We start from the raw sequence: 23751 nt of genomic DNA, 5'->3' as shown, positions 1-23751 counted from the left end.
GGGTGCCGCATCAATACTGCAGCCGCTAGCACAGAAATGAGCGTTTTCTGAGGAGGGGAAAATAGAGTGTAGGCCTGAGACAGGGGGATGATTGCTCCTCCCTCCCACCAGCGGTCCTAGGGGCTTCTCCACTAAAGGACCCTGGTGATAGGAAGATGGATGCTCAGTGAGTAAACAAACTTGGTGCCAAGGACACACGTGCTCTAAGGAGAGGACCAGCTTCCACAAGTTGCACAAGTTGTCCTCTGAGATCCTTGGTTTGCTAGCCCACACACATACACATCTCTCTCTCTCTCTCTCTCTCTCTCTCTCTCTCTCTCTCTCTATATATATATATATATATATATATATATATATATATATATATATATTCACATATAATATATGTCATACGTTTTTCCTAAAAGGACACTTACAGCACAAGGTGAGGTTTCACTGTGTCTCTTGGACAAAGGCATTTTGCCCTTAAGATCTGTGCCTTGCCACAGCAGCAAAGGTCACAGGCGGAACTGAGGAGTGACCTGAAACTTGGTGGTCCAACTCCCCCAAGTGTATCAGGGCTCAGTGAAGGGGATACGTTCACCTGCTGGCTTTTGTTCCAGGCCTTGGTCAGGTGTTGGAGTACATGAGGGTTATATTTCTGAAGTCAATGAGTGGCATTTATGTGAGAACTCTGTTAGATGCATTTCAGTTTTTAGTGATGTTTAAGGCTGTGCGGGGACTCAAATATTTAGCCTAACTTTTCTGGCCTTTGCGGGCAGATGCCTGACCATTCTTATGTCTTGAACTCCAGCACATAGTCCTGTGGTGCGTGGAGACTTCTGAAGAAGGAGCTCGTGTCAGTTAAAAGCGCACTATCTGGGCAGCAACGTTTAAGGTTGTGCGCATCTGGAGCTGGACCGCGCCCACAGCGCAGTTTCTGGTGCGAAGGTGGCTTTGGCCCGATGTACGGGAGTGTGCTGGGCTCCTTCTCCCCGCGCGGGGGCACCAGAGCCCTCACAAGTGTCTGACACTGCGGCGCAGCTACTAGATTCCCTTTTAAATGACTGCGGATATGCGGGCTGTCGGAGCTGCAAATGGTGAGAAAAGGCTCAGACCAAGCTTGCGAATGGCTCCCAGCTATCATTTAACTGCACCGGTACAGCAGTTACGGTTTGTCACTCGACCCTCCGGAATCGCCACGCGCGTCCCCAGTGAGACTCCAGGGCGCTGCCGGAGCCCGGCCTCTCCATAGCTGGAAGCACATCCAGCCTCGGGCAGCGCGGGTGCAGGGTACACGTTCGCGCACATGCGCGCGCGCACACGAACACGCGCAAGGTACGGCAGGGCAGGGGACCGGGCTAGGGTGCCCCGAGTGCGGTGGGTGTCGTGGGGGAGTGAAGCTGTGATCTTCGAATGGCTGTATCCTGCTAGGTTAAAGAATAAGAGAAGATGACGCGGAGGCATCCACCTCACAGGCCAGGGTCCCTGCGGAGCTTTTAGGGAACCCACTGCGCTGTCGGCGTGCTCCCTTCCCCACGCAGGGCTCTCCTTATGGCGCAAACGGCAGGAGAAAGACCCATCAGAGCTACACTTGAGTCTGCAGGCTCCGCTCTCTTGGCAGAAACCTCATGGAACCATCCACCTCTAAATAGGTGGTCCGGAACCGGGCAACGGTCCTTGGTTACCAACGCACAGCATTATATATTTATTTTTGTAGTGGGTGTAGCTTGCTTCTCTGTATTTTGGGAATAGCTTGCTTTCCCTTTTGAGCACGGTGGGAAAGGAGAACGCAGCAGGGAGGGAGAGGGAAACGGAGGATTCCTACAATAAGAACAGCGCATTTTTTCAGTCTACCCAAGCCCGGCTTCCATTTCAAAAAGGGGGAGCTAGCCTCTACTGCGGTGTGGAAGAGATGTAAGAATTAGGGACCAAGGAAGCATCCCGCGGCGCAACGCTGCATTTCAGAGGTACCTGGGTCTAAAGGGGCACATACACGCACACGCGCACACATGCACACCCGCACAGCTACCCCGCCAAGGTGTGTGCGTGCGCGCGAGTGTGAACTCCCACATGCTGCTGTCTGCGCCTGGCCGCTGGCACTAAGCCTCCTCCTCCCCGCTCGCCCCCAGATTCCCTCCCCTCCGCCTTGCTTTTGTCTGGAGGGTGCTATGCTATGCGTGTGTGCGTGTGTGTGAGCGTGTGTGTTTTTGGATTTCATACTAATTTTCTGGAGTTTCTGCCCCTGCTCTGCGTCAGCCCTCACGTCACTTCGCCAGCAGTAGCAGAGGCGGCGGCAGCAGCGGGTTAGAGCCCAGTCGCTGCTGCTGCTGCTGTTGCTGCTGCTGCTGCTGCTGCTGCTGCTGCTGCTGCGCTCTGCTCCTTGCACTTGGTACAGGAGGCCAGGGAGCCGCACGGACAGGACAGTCCTCGGTGGCCTTGGCCGGCCCTGTCCCCCTGCCGCAGTTGCTCCCCAGGTGGGATGTGCCCCACCACCTGCCTGCCTCCTTCCCGCCCCGCAACCCCCGCGCCCAGCGGCCAGGGAGGATTCTGCAGCATCATTGGGGCCCCATCGCTGCCGCAGCCTCTGAGTCCTCTTTACAGGGTCCTTGGCTTGGTCTGTGCCATGGAACCTGGTCTCAAAGACCCTTTCCGGACCTCTCCTGCCTCGGCCTCGGGCTTGGAGGGAAGGCGGCCACACTGGGGGGCCACTGAGGGGCAAGTTGATTCGGGGCGGGATCTGGGCACTTAGACATCCATTCACCAGGCTGGGGTTTGGTGGGGATTAGGAGAGCTCGGAGGGACTGTGTCCCACTTGGTGGTGTGTAGGATCTAAGCTTAGTCTCATCCATGTCTGTTTGTCCTCAGCCCTGAGGTGCGCACTGATATCCGTGCCGGCTTAGCGATTCTGCAACCCAAAGAGTCCGGTGAGATCCACCGAGTGGCGCCTGGCTTGTAGGATCATGCAGCCTCCTTGTGGCTCGGAGCAGCGGCCCGCGATGTCCCAGCCACTGTGAACCGTTTGGCCCGCGCCAACCTGCTCAGCCACAGCACGGACAGGCTCGGCCTCTGGTACGCTCCACTCCGCGGGAGGCCACCAGCACCAAGCAGCAAGAGGGCTCAGGGAAGGCCTCCCCCCTCCAGCGGGGGACGCCTGGCTCAGCATAGGGACACTCTGACTGACTGGCACTGGCAGCAAAGGATGTCGCCCTGGCCGAGGTGGCATGGACCCGCCATGGCGCGGCTCTGGGGCTTATGTTTGCTGATCGTGGGCTTCTGGAGAGCCTCTCTCGCCTGCCCCATGTCCTGCAAATGCAGTGCCTCTAGGATTTGGTGTACCGAGCCTTCTCCTGGCATCATGGCATTTCCGAGATTGGAACCTAACAGTGTCGACCCGGAGAACATCACCGAAATGTGAGTTCCTTGTACTTTTTCTCCTGTCCTCCACTTCAGGACTCAGGCAGATATATTCCCTGGATGTAGATAATGTCCCAAACATGGTGAGAGGTCAGAGACCAGAGAGATGGACTATCTGTCACTGTGAGTTTGGCTGGCTTAAGGCTGCCAGCAGGTGAAGGGTGACACTCTAAGATTCTATATAGAAAGAAATATAATCATACGCGCATGTACACTGTGATCCTGGGAAGGAATTCCAAGCGCATTTTTACTTCAAAGTTCTGATGGGTGTTTTTTAGGCTTTCTGTATATAATAATTATATTGAGACTTTTATCTTTCTTTCTTTTTTCTTTTTCTTTTTCTGGCTTGGTAAAATACAGTGTGTGTTTTGTGTGAGAAGTTCCTGTAATATTCACCAGAAAGGAGGTTAAAACCTTTCAGAAACGGTTTGAAGGCAGTGAGGACCTCTCCCTTAGCGTCTTCTCCTGAGGTTTGGAGTTGACTGGTTTCCCCTTTCATCTATCGGGGTTTGCTTGGGAGATTGCAGCCAGAGATGCCACAAGGATGCTCTGTAAGAGGAGAAGTTCTGAGTGTCGAAAAGCACTCGCTCAAGAGAGAAAATGTGATCATGGGAAGCCTAAAAGCCTGGGCTGATTTAATTTGGACCTGACTTCTCAGAGATATGATTTGAGACCATTTGGATTATAAATCTTAATTGCCCATTGACTAATTCCCCAGGACTAGGCTGGATGGCAAAGCTGTGTGTACACTGATGGCGGGTAGCTTTAGCCTTGGACCATCATGACCCTAGAAACCTCAGCTTGGTGGAGGAGCAGAGAAATGTATTTCTTTTCTCTCTGTTGGATGTCTGTGACAAATATACTGCCAAGCAGGGACTCAACAGTCCTTTCTCTAGATTCCTAGGTCACCTGTGTTGAAGGTACAGCTGTTTTCCTTTCCCAGCAGTCTTGCCATTTTTTGTCTCAGAAACACGAGGTTTTATTCATCTGTGTAAAGGATTATAAAGCTAAGTTTCCTGAGTGATTTTCACAGTGTTTGAGACTGAGAAAGGCAGCCTTGAAAGTAGGGCTTGGGCTGTGGCCTTCCGGTTGGCGAGTGCGCATGCACCCCCCTCCCCCCAAATGTACAACAGTGTTTTCTGCCAACGCGTCTGCCAATGCCAAAGGCATCAAGATAACCTGTTTTGGTTTTTAAATGTAAGTAAGAGTCCCTTCTAATCTTGCTGTTCTGTTGCTGATGGCTATGCTATAGGACCCGGGTGGAAGGAAATGACAGCTGAGCAGAGTGGAGCATGCAGGCCAGGCATAGCTGAGCCAATCCTGTGTGAACTCTGAGTCCCGGGTGCCAGGTTCCCAGTCTTTGACAAGCAGCCCAGCAGCCCAGTGGGAGGGTAGGGTGTGTATGTGCCTGCCCGGGGCTGGGTTTGCCCAAACGGTCTCAGAACCCAGGCCTTTCGAAGTGATGATGGAGGGGCGCTGGGGAACTCAGATTCTTTCTGGGCCTTGGAGACTGGGAAGGTGCATTGACACAGCTAGATAATGCAGCTTAAAAGAAAAATCTACAGTAGACACCGAGTGAAGAGAGAAGTGAGACACAGTGCTTGACTGTCACTCCAGTTGTTTTCGTTTAACATTTTAAGAGCAGCTGCAGAAAAGCAAGCATCTTTAAATTGAAAGCTCGCTTCTGACGTTCCAGAGCTTTCTGCTGGAAGCCAACAGTTTTGACAGAGCACTCTGGTTTTTTTTTTTTTTGTTTGTTTGTTTTTGTTTTTTTGCAGATGTTGTTACTTCTTTTCTATGTGAAGGCAGCTTCCTATTTATTTATTTATTTATTATTTTCTTACTAAAGCCACAGTCATTCATCTTATTGTGATGCCTTAGTTCCTACTCTCGTTTTATTTCTCTTCCTCTGATTTGGAAAGCCATTGGTATTGAGGGAAGTGAGAACTGTTTGTTCAGTTCCTGAATGTTCTGGATGCAGGAGTGGGCTGGGCATGTCCATCAGGCTGAGGAGAGGCGAGGTCTGGAAGAAGGTATTTTGGCCTACGTAGGCCCTCGGTAGTGCTCAAGCTCATCGCCTTAGTATCTGTGGATTGTATTGCAGTGCTTCCTTGGAAAGAACCAATGGTTTTGAACTCAAATAATATCAATAGTCGTGTTAGTTTCAGTCTCAGCCTTATATGACACCATCTGTGATCCTTTTCCTACGTGATAATATTTGAACAACTTGGTCTGTGAATATGAGCTGAAGTTGGAACAGAATTACACACTTTGAAAACTTTATTATTTGGTCCAGTGCTATCCCTAACATATTCTGGGGTAACAATTTAGCTTATTGGTGTACCTCTGAAGTTACAAGGGTAACTTTTTGCCTGTAATCTGCCCTTAGAACTAGCTAAAACAACAGCTCACTATTTACATTGAAAGACAATGTATCTTTTAGTATCTGTATTTTTAACTATGGCGTGTGTCCCTTAGGGTTTAGGGAGAAATGTTAGAATATTTTGAAAGTATAAACATAGACTAGCTAACAGGTAGTGTACTATGTTTATACAAATGTTGTCAGAGTCATTGTTTGAACCTATTCTATTTTATTAGAAATCCCAGTGTCACCAGCATCTGTCATATACTTACGTATGGCTTAAGCTGATCTGTCCTTCTCCGTGTGGTGTCACAAGTGTAAGCTCAGCATCACATTTCGAGGTGACACTCACTGATGTTTGTAAGTGGTTAATGCCACAGCAGTGCCAAATTAAGTTCTAAGACAGTGCTGTTATCACATATAATGTGACTGGGATTATGGCCATTTAAGACCTCATAGTGTCAAGTGCCAAGGTGTATTGTTAAGTCTTACCCAAGTGGTAGGCAAAGGGCAAGGTTAAGATGAGTGTACTGTCTTAGCCTATGATTAAAACAAGTTTCCCATGGTAAGTGTCCCCAGTGTTCATGTCTGTGGCATTCGGCAAGCTGTACTGTGGATCTCTTGCACTCTATTATTATTGCATGTGCTCATGAAGGCCAATAGGGATCCTTTTCCTGAACTTCTTGCATGATATTCTCTGAATTGGGGGCAATGCTTGGAACTAAGTCTAATATTTATTCCTCTTATCACAACATAAATGGAACCCACAGTGCCTGCTGCCAGAGCATCTGTGTGCATTTTATTGTTGCCTGGTTAAGTGCTGTAATGCTGTGCCATTAATACATCGATTTTGGCCCTGGCACCTCAATAAGCTTTGCTGTTGCAATTAATTGTGTTTAGAAACATCCTGGCACTCACAAAGATTCAGCCAAGGGCACCAGTATGATATTCACTCAGAGGCTCCTCACTGATGGTTCTAGAACTTTTGGTTGCCTGCATTTAAGCGCTATACGTTTTATCTGGAGTGTGGTTGCGCAAGTCACACTAGGCTTATTACTAAATGCAATGTTGTTCATTATCTAATACAATTTGCAAACTGGAGGTGAAACCAGTGGAGGTGTGAACAGAGCTCAGCTCAGCTTTGCCTTCTGGAGCCTTTCTACTTCCGGACCTTCCATCTCATTTTATTGCACGGGGTAAAACTATGAAAAAGCCTCGTGACCCTTCTGACCCTACTCTCTCCCACCTCCCATCACTGAATGTACAGGAAAATGTGTTTGATTTTCTTCTTCTCTGAAAAGTGATACTTCCTTATGGGAATTCAGAGTGCTTAGAGTTAAGAGAGGAGCTGGGTTGTATGCTGTTACAAGCAAGCAGCGGGAGGTTGAAGCCATGTGCTCATAGCTCCCTGGTGCTGAGTGTAGGTCTGTTTAAGGTCACTCACTGTTTCTATCCCATAAACCTTTTGTTGTGTCTTTCAATATTCCCTGGTAAAGATTCTGGCTAAGACAAAGAGTTGGCAGAGCAGTTGAAGGGTAAGGCCTTTTCCCCCTCAGGGACAGCCCATACGATCTCTGACTATATCTAGGCCATTAGAGTACAAAACCTAAAGTTTTTGCTTAGCTGGGGAAGGGAAATTGAATATCTCCTTGTCCTGTTACTTTTGTGTGTGTGTGTGTGTGTGTGTGTGTGTGTGTGTGTGTGTGTTTGTGTGTGTTAAGTAGCAAGTCAGTTTTCCAGGTTTGAACGTTTCGCATATCCATTAGGAAAAGAATCATTATCAGGCCAGTATTGAGTAGCGTACACTGGCATCGTCTTCAGGCTAAGTTGGCTCTTCTGTGTCTCTAGAGCATTTCTTGTAGGTTCAAAGCCATGAGGTAGAATATGGCATTGTGTCTGCCAGCCTTTTGAACAGTGTTAGTATGTAGTGCCTCTTGATCACTATAAATCAGTACAGGGTTTCAGGAGAGAGATTATTTATGGATGGCAGAATATTTTTTTTTTGGTGTGTTTGTGCATTTGTGTATGTGGGGGGTGGAGAGAGAGAGAGAGAGAGAGAGAGAGAGAGAGAGAGAGAGAGAGAGAGAAGAGAGAGAGAGACACAGAGAGAGAGAGAGAGAGAGACAGAGACAGAGACAGAGAGAGAGAGAAGAGAGAGAGAGACACAGAGAGAGAGAGAGAGAGAGTGAGAGAGAGAGAGAGACAGAGACAGAGACAGAGAGAGAGAGAGAGGGAGAGAGAGAGAGACAGAGAGAGACAGAGACAGAGAGAGACAGAGACAGAGAGAGACAGAGACAGAGAGAAACAGAGACAGAGAGAGAGAGAGAGAGAGAGAGAGAGAGAGAGAGAGAGAGAGAGAGAGGATAGCTGCTGCCTGGTCATTTTTCATGATCTACTTAGTCAAGCCATTTTAAAATACAAATCTCCTCTTGCCGTCCCAAATGGCAGAGGTCTGAACTCTGAAGCAGCCTGGCAGTTTTATCCCTGCATTTGTCTGCTGGTCGATCTCCATTAAAAAGGTAAAGATCTCACACCACCAGTGTTCCCCTCGCCACTCACCTCCCTCTCTGGAGCGTCCAGAGATTGGGAAATCATAAATATTGATCTGGAGGTGAGTACAGGAATATTATCACAGCTCTCCAAAAGAAAAACTGCATGCAGACACTGAGTTCTGTCTTCAAGTTTCTCAAAACCAGTCTGCAGTGGAAGCGGGGAGCTGTGAGTTTAGGGAGCTTGTCTGAGACGTCAGCATCTGGTCACCCGGTCACCTGGTTTCAAGGACTCTGTTCTCCGTGCAAGTGGAGAACCTTGGTTTTGTTGCTCAGACCACTTTCTCCTGGCTTTGCAGATGAGGGTGCGGGTAATAGTCTTTGTGCCAGTACTGGGAGAGAAGAGCAAGCATGGTGCTCAGGGTCAGCAGTGCATCTCTGAAACCCTTTGCTCTCAGCGGCCCACACAATGTCTTTTAAAACATGGGCTGCTAGCCAGGCTGTTAGCATGGCAGTGCTAGTTCACGAAAGGGGGTGACAAGGCCCGCGTTCAGAAAGGCTCCGAATCAAGAGCATAGAAGGAGAAAGGACCCTAGAGCCTCCATTTCCCTCTTTGCAAAATCTTTGAGATCTTGCAGAAACGAGAAGTTCTGTCTCCTTGCATCCAAGAGGTGTCCCTATCTATTGGGAGCCTCTCCTCTGCTTTTTGTCTTCAGACTGAAGTCCAGCTCCAGGCCACTCCGAAGAAGTTTCAGCAACAGGAAGGCAAGCTTGGCGTGGCTAGCTCTGCAAGCACAGTATCTGTGAGACAGTGTAGTTACAGAGGCCTGGACCACCGAGGATTCCAAAGCAATGACTTTACCTTCACACAGGAAGACATGCCTTTTTGTGTTGAACATAGGTTAAAAAAAAAACATATGTGCATATACAGTCCTCTTCACTCCACAGCCCTTACACAAAGTTGAGCTACAAAGAAAAATTGTCATGGCTTGGCACAGATGAGGAAAGGCAAATGGGCCAGTGTGGTGGCCCTGATGCTACTGGAAGGCGACCACAGAATGCAGGACAGAGAGAAGTCTTTGTCATATTTGGGCCCACAGCCCACTGTATAAATTCTGCTAGCGCCCATGAAAGACATGGCCAGAGACTACTTACTATCCTTCCTTGCCTTCTCTTCTGCCCTCTTTCCCAGTGCTCTAAGGCACTAGACACAGCTCAGCATCTGAGCCAGTGGTCAAACCGCAGGGTCCACTTAGCAACCACCCTGTGTTGTTGTCATGGTTTGAGAGTTCGAGACTTCCCCGTGAGAAAACAGTTGCCTGAGACAGACCATGGGCACTTTGGGTGCCTGCTTACTTAGATGTAAAGCCTCACCCTGAAGTAGGTGAGGACTTGACAGCCCAGGAGGGACAGCCCAACTGTCTGCCCAGCCTTCTGGTCAAGGAGGGCATAGTTAGGAATGGAGCCCCAGGGACTCTCCTAGGCCTCAGTCTCCTCAACTGTAGTTGCCTGGATTTGGTTTTGAGATGAAGCACCTCGGTGGGGGAGGGGCAGACTGATGTTTCATCCAGTTCTTTCCCCTCCCACCTGTCCCACTTTTGTTCAGTTCCTTTGCAGTCTGTTGTACTCTTAAGAGATGCATGCTTTGGGTGACTTTAGTAATTTTTAATCTTCTCATAGGGAATAGAACTATTAATTACACTCCATTTAGACTTCCTTTTCTAGTTCAAATAAAGACCAATTAATCTTTAGCACCTTAGTCTCCCCTGCAGTTTCCACGCATACCTGTGTACCCAGAGCCCTGTGGCCCCTCTATGTGGCCCTCCAGCTTGAACGACGGTTATTTATAAAGCTCTCGTGGAAGTGGAAGGCTAGGTGTCTTAAGTTCCTTTTAAAATTTCATTTCAAGCATTGTGCTGCTTGCTTGCCCAGGACCTGATGGGACATCTCAGAGCTAAGTCTGTCTTCTGGGTCTCCTATCAGCTTTCAGCACAAACGGAAGTTTCTCTGAATCAAAAGATGCTGGGATTTGAGTTTTCAAATGACGTGTGAAAGATGATACAACTTTAAAAAGACAAGGCCAGGAAAAATAATTTTTTTTTTTCAAAAAGGACGAGAGAGAAAATGGCTCAGCTGTTAAGGTGACTTGCCTCCAAGTCTGAGGACCTGAGTTTGACCCCCCCAGGACCTACATGATAGGACAGGACTGTCTCCTGCAAGTTCTCCTTTGAACTTAACACACATGCATGTGCACACATAACATGTGCACACATGTATAAAATAAGTAAGTAAATAGACAGACAAATAAGTAAGTAAGTAAGTAAGTAAGTAAGTAAATAAATAAATAAATAAATGCCAGCTAGCCTCAAGGCTTGTCACAGGGGTTGCCTTTACCTCATGGATCCCAGAACCTCTTACTGTGAGGTGAGAGAGGTATCTGCAGTCAAATGCGACTTCTGCTCACTGTGTACAGGCCATTTTTCTCCGCTGAAGTTGCCTTACTCATTTGTTATGTGTGAGCAAGAGAACCTGACATGGTGACCTTTAAATTCCCTGGCAGGGTATGATTTAAAAATAAAAATAAAACAAAATCAGGCACCTCTCTCCAAAACAAACAGACTGGGTTGCGGAAGTGGCTCAGCGGTGGAAGGCATACCTACCACGTTCAAGGATCTGGGCTCAACTGCCAGCACTATAAAACCAACCAGAGAGCTACTCACCCATCCATCCAACCACCCAACCCACCAACAAATTGCCAAACTAACCACCCACCCACTCACCCACACCACCAGATGCCTGAACAGAAAACCCCAAGCAAGCCAAGAAGCCAACATTACTCTGTTTGGTGGGATCCAGTTCCCTTTCAAATCTGCCCTAGGCTCTCCTCTAGGATGCTGTGGACAGCTTTGCTCCTCAGATGTTTTGTTTGTGTTTTTTACTCTATGACTTGAATGTTCGTGCCCCCATCCCAGATCCACATATTGACAGCTAACCCCCAAAGCAGTGGTGTCAGGAGGAGGCACCCCTCATGAATAGAGTGGGTGCCCTTTAAAAAGGGACTTTTGATAGCTCAGTTGTTCTTCTTACAATGTGAAGACATACATAGACGATGCCACCCGTGATAAATAGGCCCATTAGACACCGCATCTGCTGGGACCTTGCTCTTGCTCTTGCCAGCAGTCAAAACTATGAACAATAAACTTCTGTTGTCAGAAATGACTTATTTTCACATATTTTCTTTATAGTAGTTCAAAGTGACGGGCACACCTGGGTGCTTTGAGTCTTTCCTTTGTGCCTTTTTAGGTTTCTTTTTTATTTCTGTGGTATTTTCCATTCCCTCCTCATGTTCCTAGGTCACAGACACAGACAGACAGACAGACAGAGAAGGGAGGATGGAGAATAGAGAGAGGGAAAAAGGAAGTAAGAAAGAGAAACAGAGAGACACAGAGAGAGAGACACAGAGAGAGAGACACACACAGAGGGAGAGACAGAGAGAGAGAGAGAGAGAGAGAGAGAGAGAGAGAGAGAGAGAGAGAGAGAGAGAGAGAGACTTCTAGTTCCACTCTGCATGGCTGTCGTGAGAATGCACCGGATGCTAAGCAGATGCTATGGGTGGTTGAGTAGCAGAATTTCTGGAAGTCACCTGTTCTCTGCTGCGCTGGACAGTGTCCTTTCTGTGGATCCCCTCTGAGAGAGTCGAGACCCCTCCTGGGGCTGGGGGATAACATTCTGAACTCATACCATCTACCTGCACTTTAGGCGCATAACAAGCTAGCTCAAGTGTTGACGTCCAATCAAAACTCACTGCTATATGTTTACTGACAACATTTGGAAACATGTCTGGCCAACTTCTGCGGATGAGGCTCCAGTGGGCTCCAAACTCACCTGTCTCTTTGGTTTATCTTTTGTGACAATGATCATGGACGATGTCACATCAGCACAATCAAATCTTAACTTTCTGCTCATCAAACTCTTTCTCCTCATCCATCCCTCCTTTCTTTAAATGGGGTTTTGTCTGTGTGGGGTACTGTGCTAAATACTTGGAATATAATGAGAAAGGCTGACCTTGCCTCTTCTTTGGGAGCTTGCAGCTTGAAGGGGGAAAATGTCAAGTAAGGTCTTGATTAAAAACAATTAAATTTCGATCACCATCCTCTTTTCCTTAAAACACTGTGGTAGCCTCCTAGTTGACACGGCCAGCTCCTTACCTATCCAAGGCATATGTAGCCCTATGGCCAGAACGGTCATGGAGGTGCTACTGGCCTTTTCAGCACGCTGCTTAGTCATGACACTGATTGATAATAATCACTCTGGGGCTCTCATACCCAAAGACGATGGTTTCTTTCCCTCTCCCCACTGCCCCATCTTTCTGGTTGCCATTATATTGCGATATAAAGAGTCCACATAATTGTTGCATGGCATAGAACACAGAGCTCAGCATAAGAATCTTTTTCTACACAAGAGATCTCTAGTGAAGACCAAAAGATGGCTGAAGCTTGCTTAGTGAATTTGGAGCCCAGCGCATTTAATGCTAAGTTAAGACTTTTGGCAGCATCAGGCTTAGCTTGGAGGGAGGTTCAATCTCCATGAGGGCGTGGCCAGGCCTGGATGCGCTGGAAGATACCGCTCCCTTCTCTCCAGCTCCCATTGGCCAGGACTGTATTCTGTTTGACACATTCATTCCTGCAAAATCCCAAGAGACCTTTGAATTTACTAGGGCGATTTTTACATATTTTTCTATGAAATGCATTAAATTTTTAAAAATGTGATTTTATTGGTGATTAACTTTTTAAAAAGTAATACTGAACATTATAAACAATGTAGCAGTATGAACAAGCATCTCCTGAGAAGTTGTTTCTCTTCTAACCGATGCTGCAATCTTCCGGTCCCTCGGTCTCTTTCCAACACAACTAACTACTCATTCCGTTCAGTCTGTTTCTCCTTCCGGAAATAGTCCTGCCTGTGCCCATAGCACAGGCACAGATACGTCTGTTTATACCCACTGTACTGAATCTGGGTTGTTTTCACCTAATGTGTTTAAGCTGTGATTCTATCTGAGCTTATGCACACCACTCTGTTTTCCTCAAAGCTGTCTGAACAGCCTGGGGGCCATACTGGATACTCTCAAGAAATACACCTGTCTTAGTTAAGGTTTCTATTGCTGTGATAAACACCATAACAAAAGCAACTTGACGAGGAAAGGGTTAAGTTCAGCTTACATTTCCACATCACAGTCCTTCACTGAGGGATGCCAGGGCAGGAACCTGGAGTCAGGAACTGAAGCGGAGACCGTGGAAGAATGCTTCTGACGTGATTGCTCCTCCTGGCTTTCTCGGCCTGCTTTCTTATAGCACCCAGGAGCACCAGCCCACGGTGGCACTACCCATAATGATCTGGGCCCTCCTCCATCAATATCAATCAAGAAAATGCCCCCTGGCCAATCTGGGAGGGCATTTTCTCAACTGAGTTTCCTTTCTTCCAAGTGTTTCTAGCTTGTGTCAAGTTGACACAGCTATTCAAGATAACACACCTTACCTATCCTGTCCTAGAGTCGTCTCCCAGCTTGAAACCACAGTGATGGTGTGAGAGACCCCCTGCCCCACAGGCCCTTAGGTATTCTGGGCAGCTCACTCTCCAACATGTTCTCTCACATGATGTGAGGAAAGGCTCAGTGGACAACAGGACATCAAATCTACTACTGGGGCCTTTGAGTCTGATGTCATGAGCGTGGACTTTGCAATGGGTGTGCACATCCCAAGCCATGATGATGTGTGGGAAGACTTCTGTAGTGGTGTAATGGGGGTTCTGGTGTGGTGTCTGGATCATTAGCATATGATAAGTAAGTTTATTCTACAAATAGTGCCTGGAAAACCGGTTATATACACATAGAATAAAGAAACCTGATCACTATCTCTCACCTTGCACACATCTTCTTCACAGGCCCTAGGAGCTTTGTGTTCTTGACTCAGTGCCATCCTTCTGGCCTTGCTATTTGCCTTGTCAACCCTTTAGTACATTAGTGCAGAGATATGGGCACTCTGATATTTCAGCACCAAGTTTTCTCCTCACGTACTCTCAGTGCCTAATGGCTGCCCCATGGCCTGGAGCTGTCTCTCTGCCTTCCACTCTTAGTTGATCCTTCCTTATCTTTGAAGTCTCCCGGTCTCCTTTACTATCTAGGCCATGCCCTCCCTGCTCTCACAGGACCACAATATGTCACAGTCGCATGAGGGTCATGTTCATCCCCAGTGCACACCGTGTACCTACTGTATATCCCGTTAGCATATACGCTATATGAGCTCAGGTATTGTTTCAGCTCTTTCTCAACACATTGGACCCACATGAAGAAATGTACTTATGAATCTGCTATAATCTATCTATCTATCTATCTATCTCATCTATCTATCATCTATCTATCTCTTGATCAGCTAACATCTATTTATAATCTATCTATCTATCTATCTATCTATCTATCTATCTATCTATCATCTACCTATCTGTCTAATCATCTATTTATCATCTATATCACTTATTTATTATTTATGTATTTATTTATAATCTATCCTCTCTCTCATCTGTCTGTCTGTCTATCCATCATCTATCATCTATCTATCTGCCACCTATCTGTCTGTCTATCATCTATCTATCTATCTATCTATCTATCTATCTATCTATCTATCTATCTTAATTTAGAATTCTAAGAGCACCTGAGTTAGTTCCTTGGCCATCAATATGTAAATCTCTAAATGTGACTTTTCTAAAGCCCCTAGTAATTGTTTATGCAAATAACCTTCACAGAATTAAAACACACAATACTAGTTTGTATACATAAAGAAATCGATTATTGTAGAGGAGGGGAAAAGGCCGAGGCTTGGTGAGGCCAAAAGAAAAAGACAGAGTGAGATGGGAGGATGAGGGCCCGTGGATGCAGAGAGCTGCAGAAGCAGGGGTGAGGTGGGAGGATGAGGTCCCATGAGTGCAGAAAAATGCAGAAGCAGGGGTGAGGTGGGAGGATGAGGTCCCATGAGTGCAGAAAAATGCAGAAGCAGGGGTGAGGTGGGAGGATGAGGTCCCATGAGTGCAGAAAGATGCAGAAGCAGGGGTGAGATGGGAGGATGAGGTCCCATGAATGCAGAAAGATGCAGAAGCAGGGGTGAGGTGGGAGGATGAGGGCCCATGAGTGCAGGAAGATGCAGAAGCAGGGGTGAGGTGGGAGGATGAGGTCCCATGAGTGCAGAAAGATGCAGAAGCAGGGGTGAGGTGGGAGGATGAGGGCCCATGGATGCAGAGAGATGCAGAAGCAGGGGTGAGGTGGGAGGATGAGGGCCCATGGATGCAGAGAGATGCAGAAGCAGGGGTGAGGTGGGAGGATGAGGTCCCATGAGTGCAGGAAGATGCAGAAGCGGCAGAGGAGAACCCAGGGAAGCAGAGTCACCCCAGGACATCTGACCTCCAGTGAACAAATGAGTGCAGTGATGAAGAGCTTTGTGCGCTCTGTGTTGTGAGAAGCCAATAGTGGACAGCCTCATGGATCAATTGCAGCTTTCCCAGAAGCTGCACTTAGGGTACTTCCCATGTAAGGCAATGCTGGAGTGAGATTTCGGATGTGATTTATACTCCTTGTAGTACAGATGGCCGAGGCTGTTCACTTTTCTCAAAGAACTGCAAATGTTAGGAGCAGGAATACACACTGCTGGGGACAGTTTAACGCACTACCTGATGGTGCACACATTTGCGCCTTTGCAGCCAAGAGGCATCAGGCTGCTGCTGTGGACATTGCATGGGCTTCATTTGCATCAATAGCAATCACCACTGTTTTGCAGCTGAGAAATGTGTATAGCTGTTTGCAGAGCTGATCACAAAATAACTGACATATAAGATTGGAAAGCTTTTTGAAATAGAGTGGAGGGATCTATAGGTGAACAGATGGTGTTGAAAGATCCAAACAGATAATTCCTCTGAGAGTTAAATAACATCCATTTGTTTATGTTTATATAATTCTCTATATATTTACACATAAATATATATTTATATATGTTCAGCTTCCCTGTGGGCTTTGAAATTGAGAATTTCAACAAGACTAGGCATCACTATGGAATGACTATAATCCTGACCTCTGATAAGAAAAGTCTTACTTTGGTAGAGTCACGGGTTTCTTGGTGAGTCTGGGGAACCTTCTGGAATTTAACTTTTTAGCTGTCCTATTTATTCTTTTAAGGATTTTATCTCTTTCCAGAAAAACAAAGCAAAAATAAACAGACAAATGAAACTCTCCCCTGGTGGCTTGGTGCTGGGCTTACTGCTGATTCAGCCTACTTGGAGGTCATAGAGCCAGTAATTTCCCTTTATTTCCTTTTATATTTGTACGTTTCTAGTTCCAAGAGTGATGGACAGTCTCATGACTGAGTTGCCTTGTTCCTATGGATATATCGGGATATGTATGTATGTATGTATGTATGTATGTATGTATGTATGTATGTATTAGCTAAGGCATTCACTCCTTATTTAGTAATAAATGTAATTTAAGTATGTCTTCTCTGGGTATTTTTCTGTAGTAATGAGACAGATCAGTTCCAATATATCTAATATAGACCACTTCAGCTTCCTTTAGACCACTCTTTCTATCTCCTAACAACCATGGGACCTTACACACAGTGTGCCAACAATCCGACATCACACCTGATTTTCCAGTATGCAACCACAGAAAAGCCTTTTCCCACGCTGTCGTAGCTAGAGATGTGCACACGGCGGGGAGGTTAGACTAAGAACAGACCTCTATAGGCCCCAGTGGAAGATCTGATGTTTTTAGTAGGGGTTTCCGAGACTCTGGCCCCCTGGCCAAGAAGTGAGTGTGTGACACTTGGGTAGGCCTGGTGTCCTTTGGACATGTCTTCACTTCAGGTGGAGGAGCCTGGCAGAGCATACTGAGGCCACTACCCAAAGCTGAGGGCCTGTAGACAAGCTAGTCTAATGGGTGTCACTGTGGTTTTGAGCTGGGAGAATGTTCTGGAATGGCGTCGTTATGGGGTCTATGTCCTGAACACATGCAAGCAGAGGCTTCCCATGCTATCCAGATTCCTTCATAACAAAGCCTCACCTTTCTCTGCAAGGGTGTGACACATGGTGAGCCACGCACCCAGCACAGACAGTGTGGGGTGGAGTTGCTTCTCCTCCTCCACTTCTCCCCCTAAATTATATCTTAAGAGAACCCTGATACGTGAAAACTCTTTATGAAAAGTCCCCTTTCTCATTATTTTTCTTTAATAATAATAATAATAATAATAATAATAATAATAATAATAATAATTCCAAACCCTCTACCTCTCAGTGGCCTTCTGGACAGTTGGAATGGCCATTCAGAAGTTATGGTCCTTCACTTAAACCTTTACACATTTACTGTCAAATACAGTTTTGTGCACTAACTCACCACTAAAGAGAAAAGACATGGTGGAGTTAAAAACCAGAAAAGTGATTCCCTTTCTACCCTCTTCCCCAACTCCCGTGTCCTTTGCTGCATTCCATCCTCTGTTGTCACCCATGTGCCCTTTCTTACTCTCTTTTCTAAATGTTGGACTATACCACACGGGCATGCAGACGTACGTCATAGGGAGCATGCAGACGTACGTCATAGGCTAGGAGCCTCATCTGAGGGAGAAAGTGTTTATTTTTCTTTTTGAGATCAGGCGGCCTCAGTTGATATTATACATTCTAAGTCTATCTAGTCTTTTACAAATTATATATTTTGATTTTTCTTTAGAGCTGAATAATATCCCGTTTTATACATATGCCAGGTCTTCATTATCCATTCTTCTGTTGATGGACATCTAGGTTGGTTCCATTTATATATATCATAGATAAAGCAACAGTTAGCACAGATCTACAGATGCCTCTGGTAGGATATGGCACTCTCTGGGTATATGCCCAGGAGGGGAATACCTGGGTCATGTGGAAATTTTATTTTTAACTTTTTAAGGAAAGTGACTTCATATAGAGTGTATTAATTTGCACCCTGCCAGCAGTGAATAAGGCTCCACTTTCTCCACATCCTCTTCAACATTGGTTGTCAGATTTCTTGATGATAGCCATTCTGACCGAGGTGAAGGTTTTTTGCTTTTTAATCGAAAACTAACTGGTTCAGGGGGCATGTGAGAGCAGATGGTCAAATTCATCCCCATATTCTCTGGGTGTGGTCATTGCTGTAAGGAAGGAGGTGTTGCTAGGTACTACAGGAAGTGGATCAATCAGCCTCCGCCATGTTGAACCAGAGCTTTCCTTCTCATGGCTCTGCTCTCTCATCTGGAAAAGGAGCCACAGTAGAACCTTTCTTGTAGGAGGCTGTGGGCGTAAAACGCTTGACTCAGTTTACCCTTTAGGTTTTGAGTGTCTAGCCTCAACTGTATGTCGTGGGAGGTTCTGTGAAGCCGAGGAAGAACTGTAAGAAAGCAAAATGATTCCCCTTGACCTTGGCATTGAACAGGTGCTGTGGCTGAGAGCACAGATGCGAAGGCGTGGTGTCTATCCCATCTTTGCATGGTGGAACGCCTCTGGGCTGGCTTGCCCAGCGCTCTCATCTCACCTGCTGCGCTTGGCTGGTCGGGATATTGACCGTCTGCGCGCCGAGCAGGCATGAGGCAGACGTAACCACTGATATTCAGGCCACATTCTTCTACAGTTGTTGTGTGCCCAGTGGGCCTCATCCATTTTCTTTAGTAGGTTTTTCACTGTCCTTCTGGAATCTGGAGGGAAGCGGTTCGTACTCCAGTTTCCCCCTATTGTTAGTTTTCAGTTACAAGGCTTCTATAAAATATGTGCATTCCGAGCATTTTAAATGTTTGGTTGACTGGCGTTTTGTGCATCCATGGGCTATACCATCAGTATTTATTTTTAGAGGTCTTTGCAGGGGTATGCAGTCCTGGACACGCACACACCAAACAAGCCAGACCCCATACCTGTTCCCCTGTCTCTTGGCAAAAACCCTTCTGCTTTCCGCTATGAGTGATCCAGCTAGCATGTGGTTTTTAAACGAATTATGTTCTGCGAATAAAAGACTTTTTAGTAGACCCATTTAAAAGCTGTAATCACAGCCCCTTTCCGCACGGTAGCTTCTCTCTCTATCATGGTTACACACAGCAGCCTCTTGCAGTTGGGATCGCTCCCACCGGCAGGCTTGGAACTTGACTTCAAAGGGAGTGGCCTTGTGCCTTCTACAGAAATGGTGGGTAGGGGAGAGAAAAATGGGGGTGCCATGCTCACTGTTGCCCTCCTTTGCTCCCACCATCTCATCTGCTGCTCAGAAGCCTGTGCCAAGTGGAAACAGACCCTCACAGAGAGCCTACAGGCTCAACATTTGCGCCCTTCTCCTTTCTTCATGTTTGCCCGCTGCCCACTTTCCCTCCGCCATGCTGAACTCTCCTGAAGCTGGAGCAGAGACATCAGTTCCCAGGATCTGTGTGCAGTGACTTGTCTGGCCCAGAGGCCCACGGCTTTCAGAGCCGTCCCGCTGTGATTCGTGTCAGCTGGGGCACCTGCCAGGTTTCTTCAGCCCAGGCTCTTCACCGGCATTGTCTCAGGAATCATCAATAGCACACTGCTTACCTGAACACAGGGAAGAATACATTTAAAAATATAATTTGTGCATACGACCAACGTTTTAAGAAAAAAAAAATTGAGACAAGGTTTCACTGGAACTCCCTAGTAGACCAGACTGGCTTGAACTCACAGTGAGCCACTGCCTCTGCCTCCCAAGTGCTGGGATTAAAGGCATGCTGTTGCCACTTCTGGTGTACTATAAAGATCAGGCAGTTAAATGTTATGGTCGCATGCTTTTTACAAAAAAAGTATTAGAGGCATGTCAATTTTTCACCAGTTTGAACATCTATCAATTTTATATAATAAAGTTAATAGGGCAAAAATGAGAGGAAATAAGGGATTAAAGGAGAGAGAGAGAAAGAGAGAGAGAGAGAGAAAGACACCATCTACCCCGGATGCTTGGATTAGTTACAATGACTGCGTCCAGCATTTGTCCCCAGCTTCCTGGCAGTGGAAAGAAAATTTCATTCTTAGGAAAGGAGACGGCCTCCTAATCCCACAGGAGTGCGGCTTTGCCCGACACCCTGTGTGGGACGGAATTTCTTTGCAGCGGCAATGAATGATAAGATGCACAGATTTTGCAAGAATCCAGAGGACAAGTTCATTTTTTTTTCTGGAGAAAGCTGGGGGTGACATGGGAGTGACACTGGGTCTGCAGAGGCCACCTAAAGTGGCCACAGGGTTTACTCTCCAGGGGGCCCGTGCACGGCTGTAACCTCAGACTCCCATCACCACCTGTTCTTCAGTGAGCTGGGCTCTGCCGTGGTACTTGGAGGTTGTCTCTTCTTGTTAGACTTAGGAAGCTTCATCTCGGCGGTTGGATAAGGCCAGAGCCATTCTCCTTGCAAACCAGACAAGCAGATGGTGCGGGCTGACATCTTTTTACAGAGACTGAGCAGCCCAGGCTGCGTGCTCACCCAGGTGGAAGCCACCCTGCCTGCACATGAAGATGAGCTACAAAGGAACCAGCAGGAGAATCCAGGCATGCTGGGAAGCAGCGATGTGACATCCCCAGAATTTGGACCAATGGTGGCGCACCAGAGTTGTGCTCCCAGGGCAGCAGACATGGTTTTGGCTTAGGAGCCCTCATGAGCAGCTGTGACCAGGCAGCTTTTCCAGCCACAGGAAAACTCTTTCAGGCTCCTGTGGTGCTTCCAATCTGAGAGGGCTGTGCACCTGCCAGGACAAATTAGCTGTGACCTGTACCCCAAACCACCGAACAAGAGCTCACATAATTTCCCACTGAACCACTTGTCCTAGATAAACATGCTGGCTTAAATAGAAACCAAAGTAACTTTTTTTTGATAACCATTCAGTGTTACAATCGTTTTTGTCCTTGTGTTTTCATGGCTCAAAGCTGTGTCATGCTACCTGATGAGGCCATCTTTCCATTGGCTGTGGCGGGCTAGTGCGGCTTGGCAGAGACAAAGGCCCAATGATGTCAAGTTTGTGCCTTGGAACCTGAAGAATCATCGCAATCTAATTGTTTTCTCCTTCTGGGATTCATCCGCCATCACATGAAGAACTAAATTATGTTTAGCTACGCCTCTGTCCGTTTCTGTTTTTTTTTTTTTAACGGCAAAGGAAGTTTCTTAGACGTTCTGGAAGAAGTGAAAGTGTGTTGACCAACTTCCTGCTGCTGGGAGGCAATACCTGACCCAATGACGTTATAACGGGGCAAATGATTATTATTACTTTTTTTTTCTGTGGTGCTTGACTACTAGTAGGGCAGGACATGGTGGTGGAGAATGTGAGAGGGTTTGTGGAGCAGAGATGCCTGTGATGTATATTGAGGCTGGTTTTCTCTAACTAGGCCACACCTCCCCAACAGGCATACAAGCTGGCAAACTCACCTTTTGGACTTGGCCTTTGGGCAGATTTCAGAGCCATATCACAACAGGAAGTGTTTTGTGGTTTTTAAGGTGAGGTGTTTACTTTTGGTGCCATTTTAGGGAAGAGTGTATTGGGGCATAAGTGTCTCAGCGGAGATTAAAAGCAAGAATAAAATCACCATCAGAAAACCTTCTTAGGAGGCAGCGAAGGAATAGCCACCCCAGTCAAGATGTTACCAGCTGAAACACACTCAGATCCCTGGTTGGAGGCAGGTGCAGCTGATCACCCACGTGATCCAGGCCGGAATGCTGTGGTGGCTCCTGTCATCCTCTGGATTTCCATTTTGTTTAATTTTACTTTATTTTAGTGTACGTCTGAGAGACAAAGGAGATTCAGATTTTAAAGTATGTAAGTTTCTAATTTAAAAAATGTTAGTTGTAAATAAAACATTAAAAGAAAAAAAAAGAGAAAGAAAACACCCTGTATTGCGCATATCGGGGTGATCCATGGCACCCTAGTCTAGAGCCATCTGGGTGGAAAGCCTCGGGTGAGGAATTGCCTAGATTACATTATCCTGTAGGCACATCTGTGCAGGATTGTTTTGACTGTTAAGTGAATCAAGAGGGTCCAGCCCACTGTGGGCAGCGCCATCCCCTACAGAGGTGGTCCTGAGATGTACGGGAAAGTTAGCCAAGAGTGAGCCAATGAGTAAGGCTGGCAAGCAGCAGCCTTCCTCCACGGTTCCTGCTTCAGTTCCTGCCCCTGAAGTCCTTAAATGATGGACCTGACTGTGACCTGCAAGCTGACATTAACCCTTTCCTCTCCTAAGTTGCTTTCGGTCAGTGTTTGATCACAGCAATAGAAATCAATGCAGACCCACCACACGAGGCTTGCTGCAGTGGTGTGGCCCATTTGTAGGATTTGCACATCACTTGTTGGCTATTGTTTAGTCTTAAATCTCTGTGGGAGACAATGTAATAATTCAGCTAAATCAGTGGACTCTGATGTGTTTTATGTAGACCTTACACTACCCATTCAACTAAGGTTTCTGACGAGGGAATGGTGCTGCTCCTTATTGGAAAACTCATGTTGGCAGAAAGAGGCAGTAACTAGGCTATCCAGACTCTCAGAGGAAAATGCAGAGGGTACCTGTTTGTCAATAATTACTCAGGGGAACTTTTCTCAGAGCTGGCACACTGAAGAGGACCTAATGATTATCGAGTGCCTCTTCCTCTTCCACACACGTGAGCACTGGAGATGTGTAGCCATTAAGCTCACCAGGTTGTCACTGACTGGGTCGGGTCGCCAGCCTCAGTGAGTGCTCATGGTAATAGGCTTCATGCAGGAGGCAGTTTTCTTGTTCTCTCCACAGCATGAAGTGGTTACTGTCATTTTCCCGACAAGGAAACTGGAATGTGGGCCCTTTCCCCAGGTTGCGCAGCTAGTGTGAGCTGGAGCCAGCACACAATGCTTTACTCGTACACTGGACCACTCCCTGTTCTCCAGGCACCTCCAATCCTATGTTCCAGGGCCTGGGAGCTGTTCTTGGAAGCTGCAGTGCTCAGATGTTCACACTGTGTGAGGAACTAAGGATAATTTCTTATTACCTATTATAGATTTATATAGATACGGTGTGAGACTCCCCTGAAAAATGCCCTCGGTCTTCATTGCTTTTAGGCCATGATTAAGTGTGAAGGCCCATTATGCAGACATTATAGAAATGGTTGTTGAAGGAACTGGATTTACAATCTATAGGTGTACTGGTTAGGTGTTTTCTCAACTTGATATAAGTTAAGGTCATCTAGGAAGAGGGGACTTCAGCTGAGAAAATGCTCCATCAGATCAGCCTGTAGGTAGGCATGTGGGCACTTTCTTGACTAATGACTGAAGTAGTAGTGCTGGGCTCAGTGTAGACTGTGCCAGCCTTGGGCTGCTGGTCCTGGGTTGCAAAAGAAAGCAGGCTGAGCAAATCCGTAGGGAGCAAGTTAGTTAGGAACACTCCTCCATAGCCTCTGCATCAGCTCCTGTCTCTAGGTTCCTGCCTCGACTTCCTGCTCTGACTTCCCTTCATGGTGGACTATA

The 23751-nt window shown here is 46.8% G+C and overlaps 1 protein-coding gene across 5 annotated transcripts in view; it reads left to right on the top strand.

Annotated features, from left to right (window-relative positions):
• Positions 1-1040: 1040 nt before the first annotated feature.
• The window catches only part of NTRK2 (neurotrophic receptor tyrosine kinase 2), a 324099-nt gene continuing 301388 nt past the window's right edge, over positions 1041-23751 (top strand). Inside the window, exons 1-2 of one of the 5 annotated variants that reach the window (XM_084794542.1) lie at positions 1041-1317; positions 2848-3393. In XM_084794542.1, the coding sequence (XP_084650668.1) occupies positions 3182-3393 (212 nt within the window). In that variant the 5' untranslated portion in view covers positions 1041-1317; positions 2848-3181. Of the gene's footprint in view, positions 1318-1391; positions 1950-2144; positions 2457-2847; positions 3394-23751 lie in introns of those variants that run through there. The other 4 variants (XM_084794543.1, XM_084794541.1, XM_084794544.1 and 1 more) reach the window with 4 other exon arrangements.

This window comes from Acomys minous, assembly GCF_964271855.1.
Source record: "Acomys minous genome assembly, chromosome: 9".
NCBI lineage: Eukaryota > Metazoa > Chordata > Mammalia > Rodentia > Muridae > Acomys > Acomys minous.
This window is presented reverse-complemented; position numbering and strand designations above follow the sequence as displayed.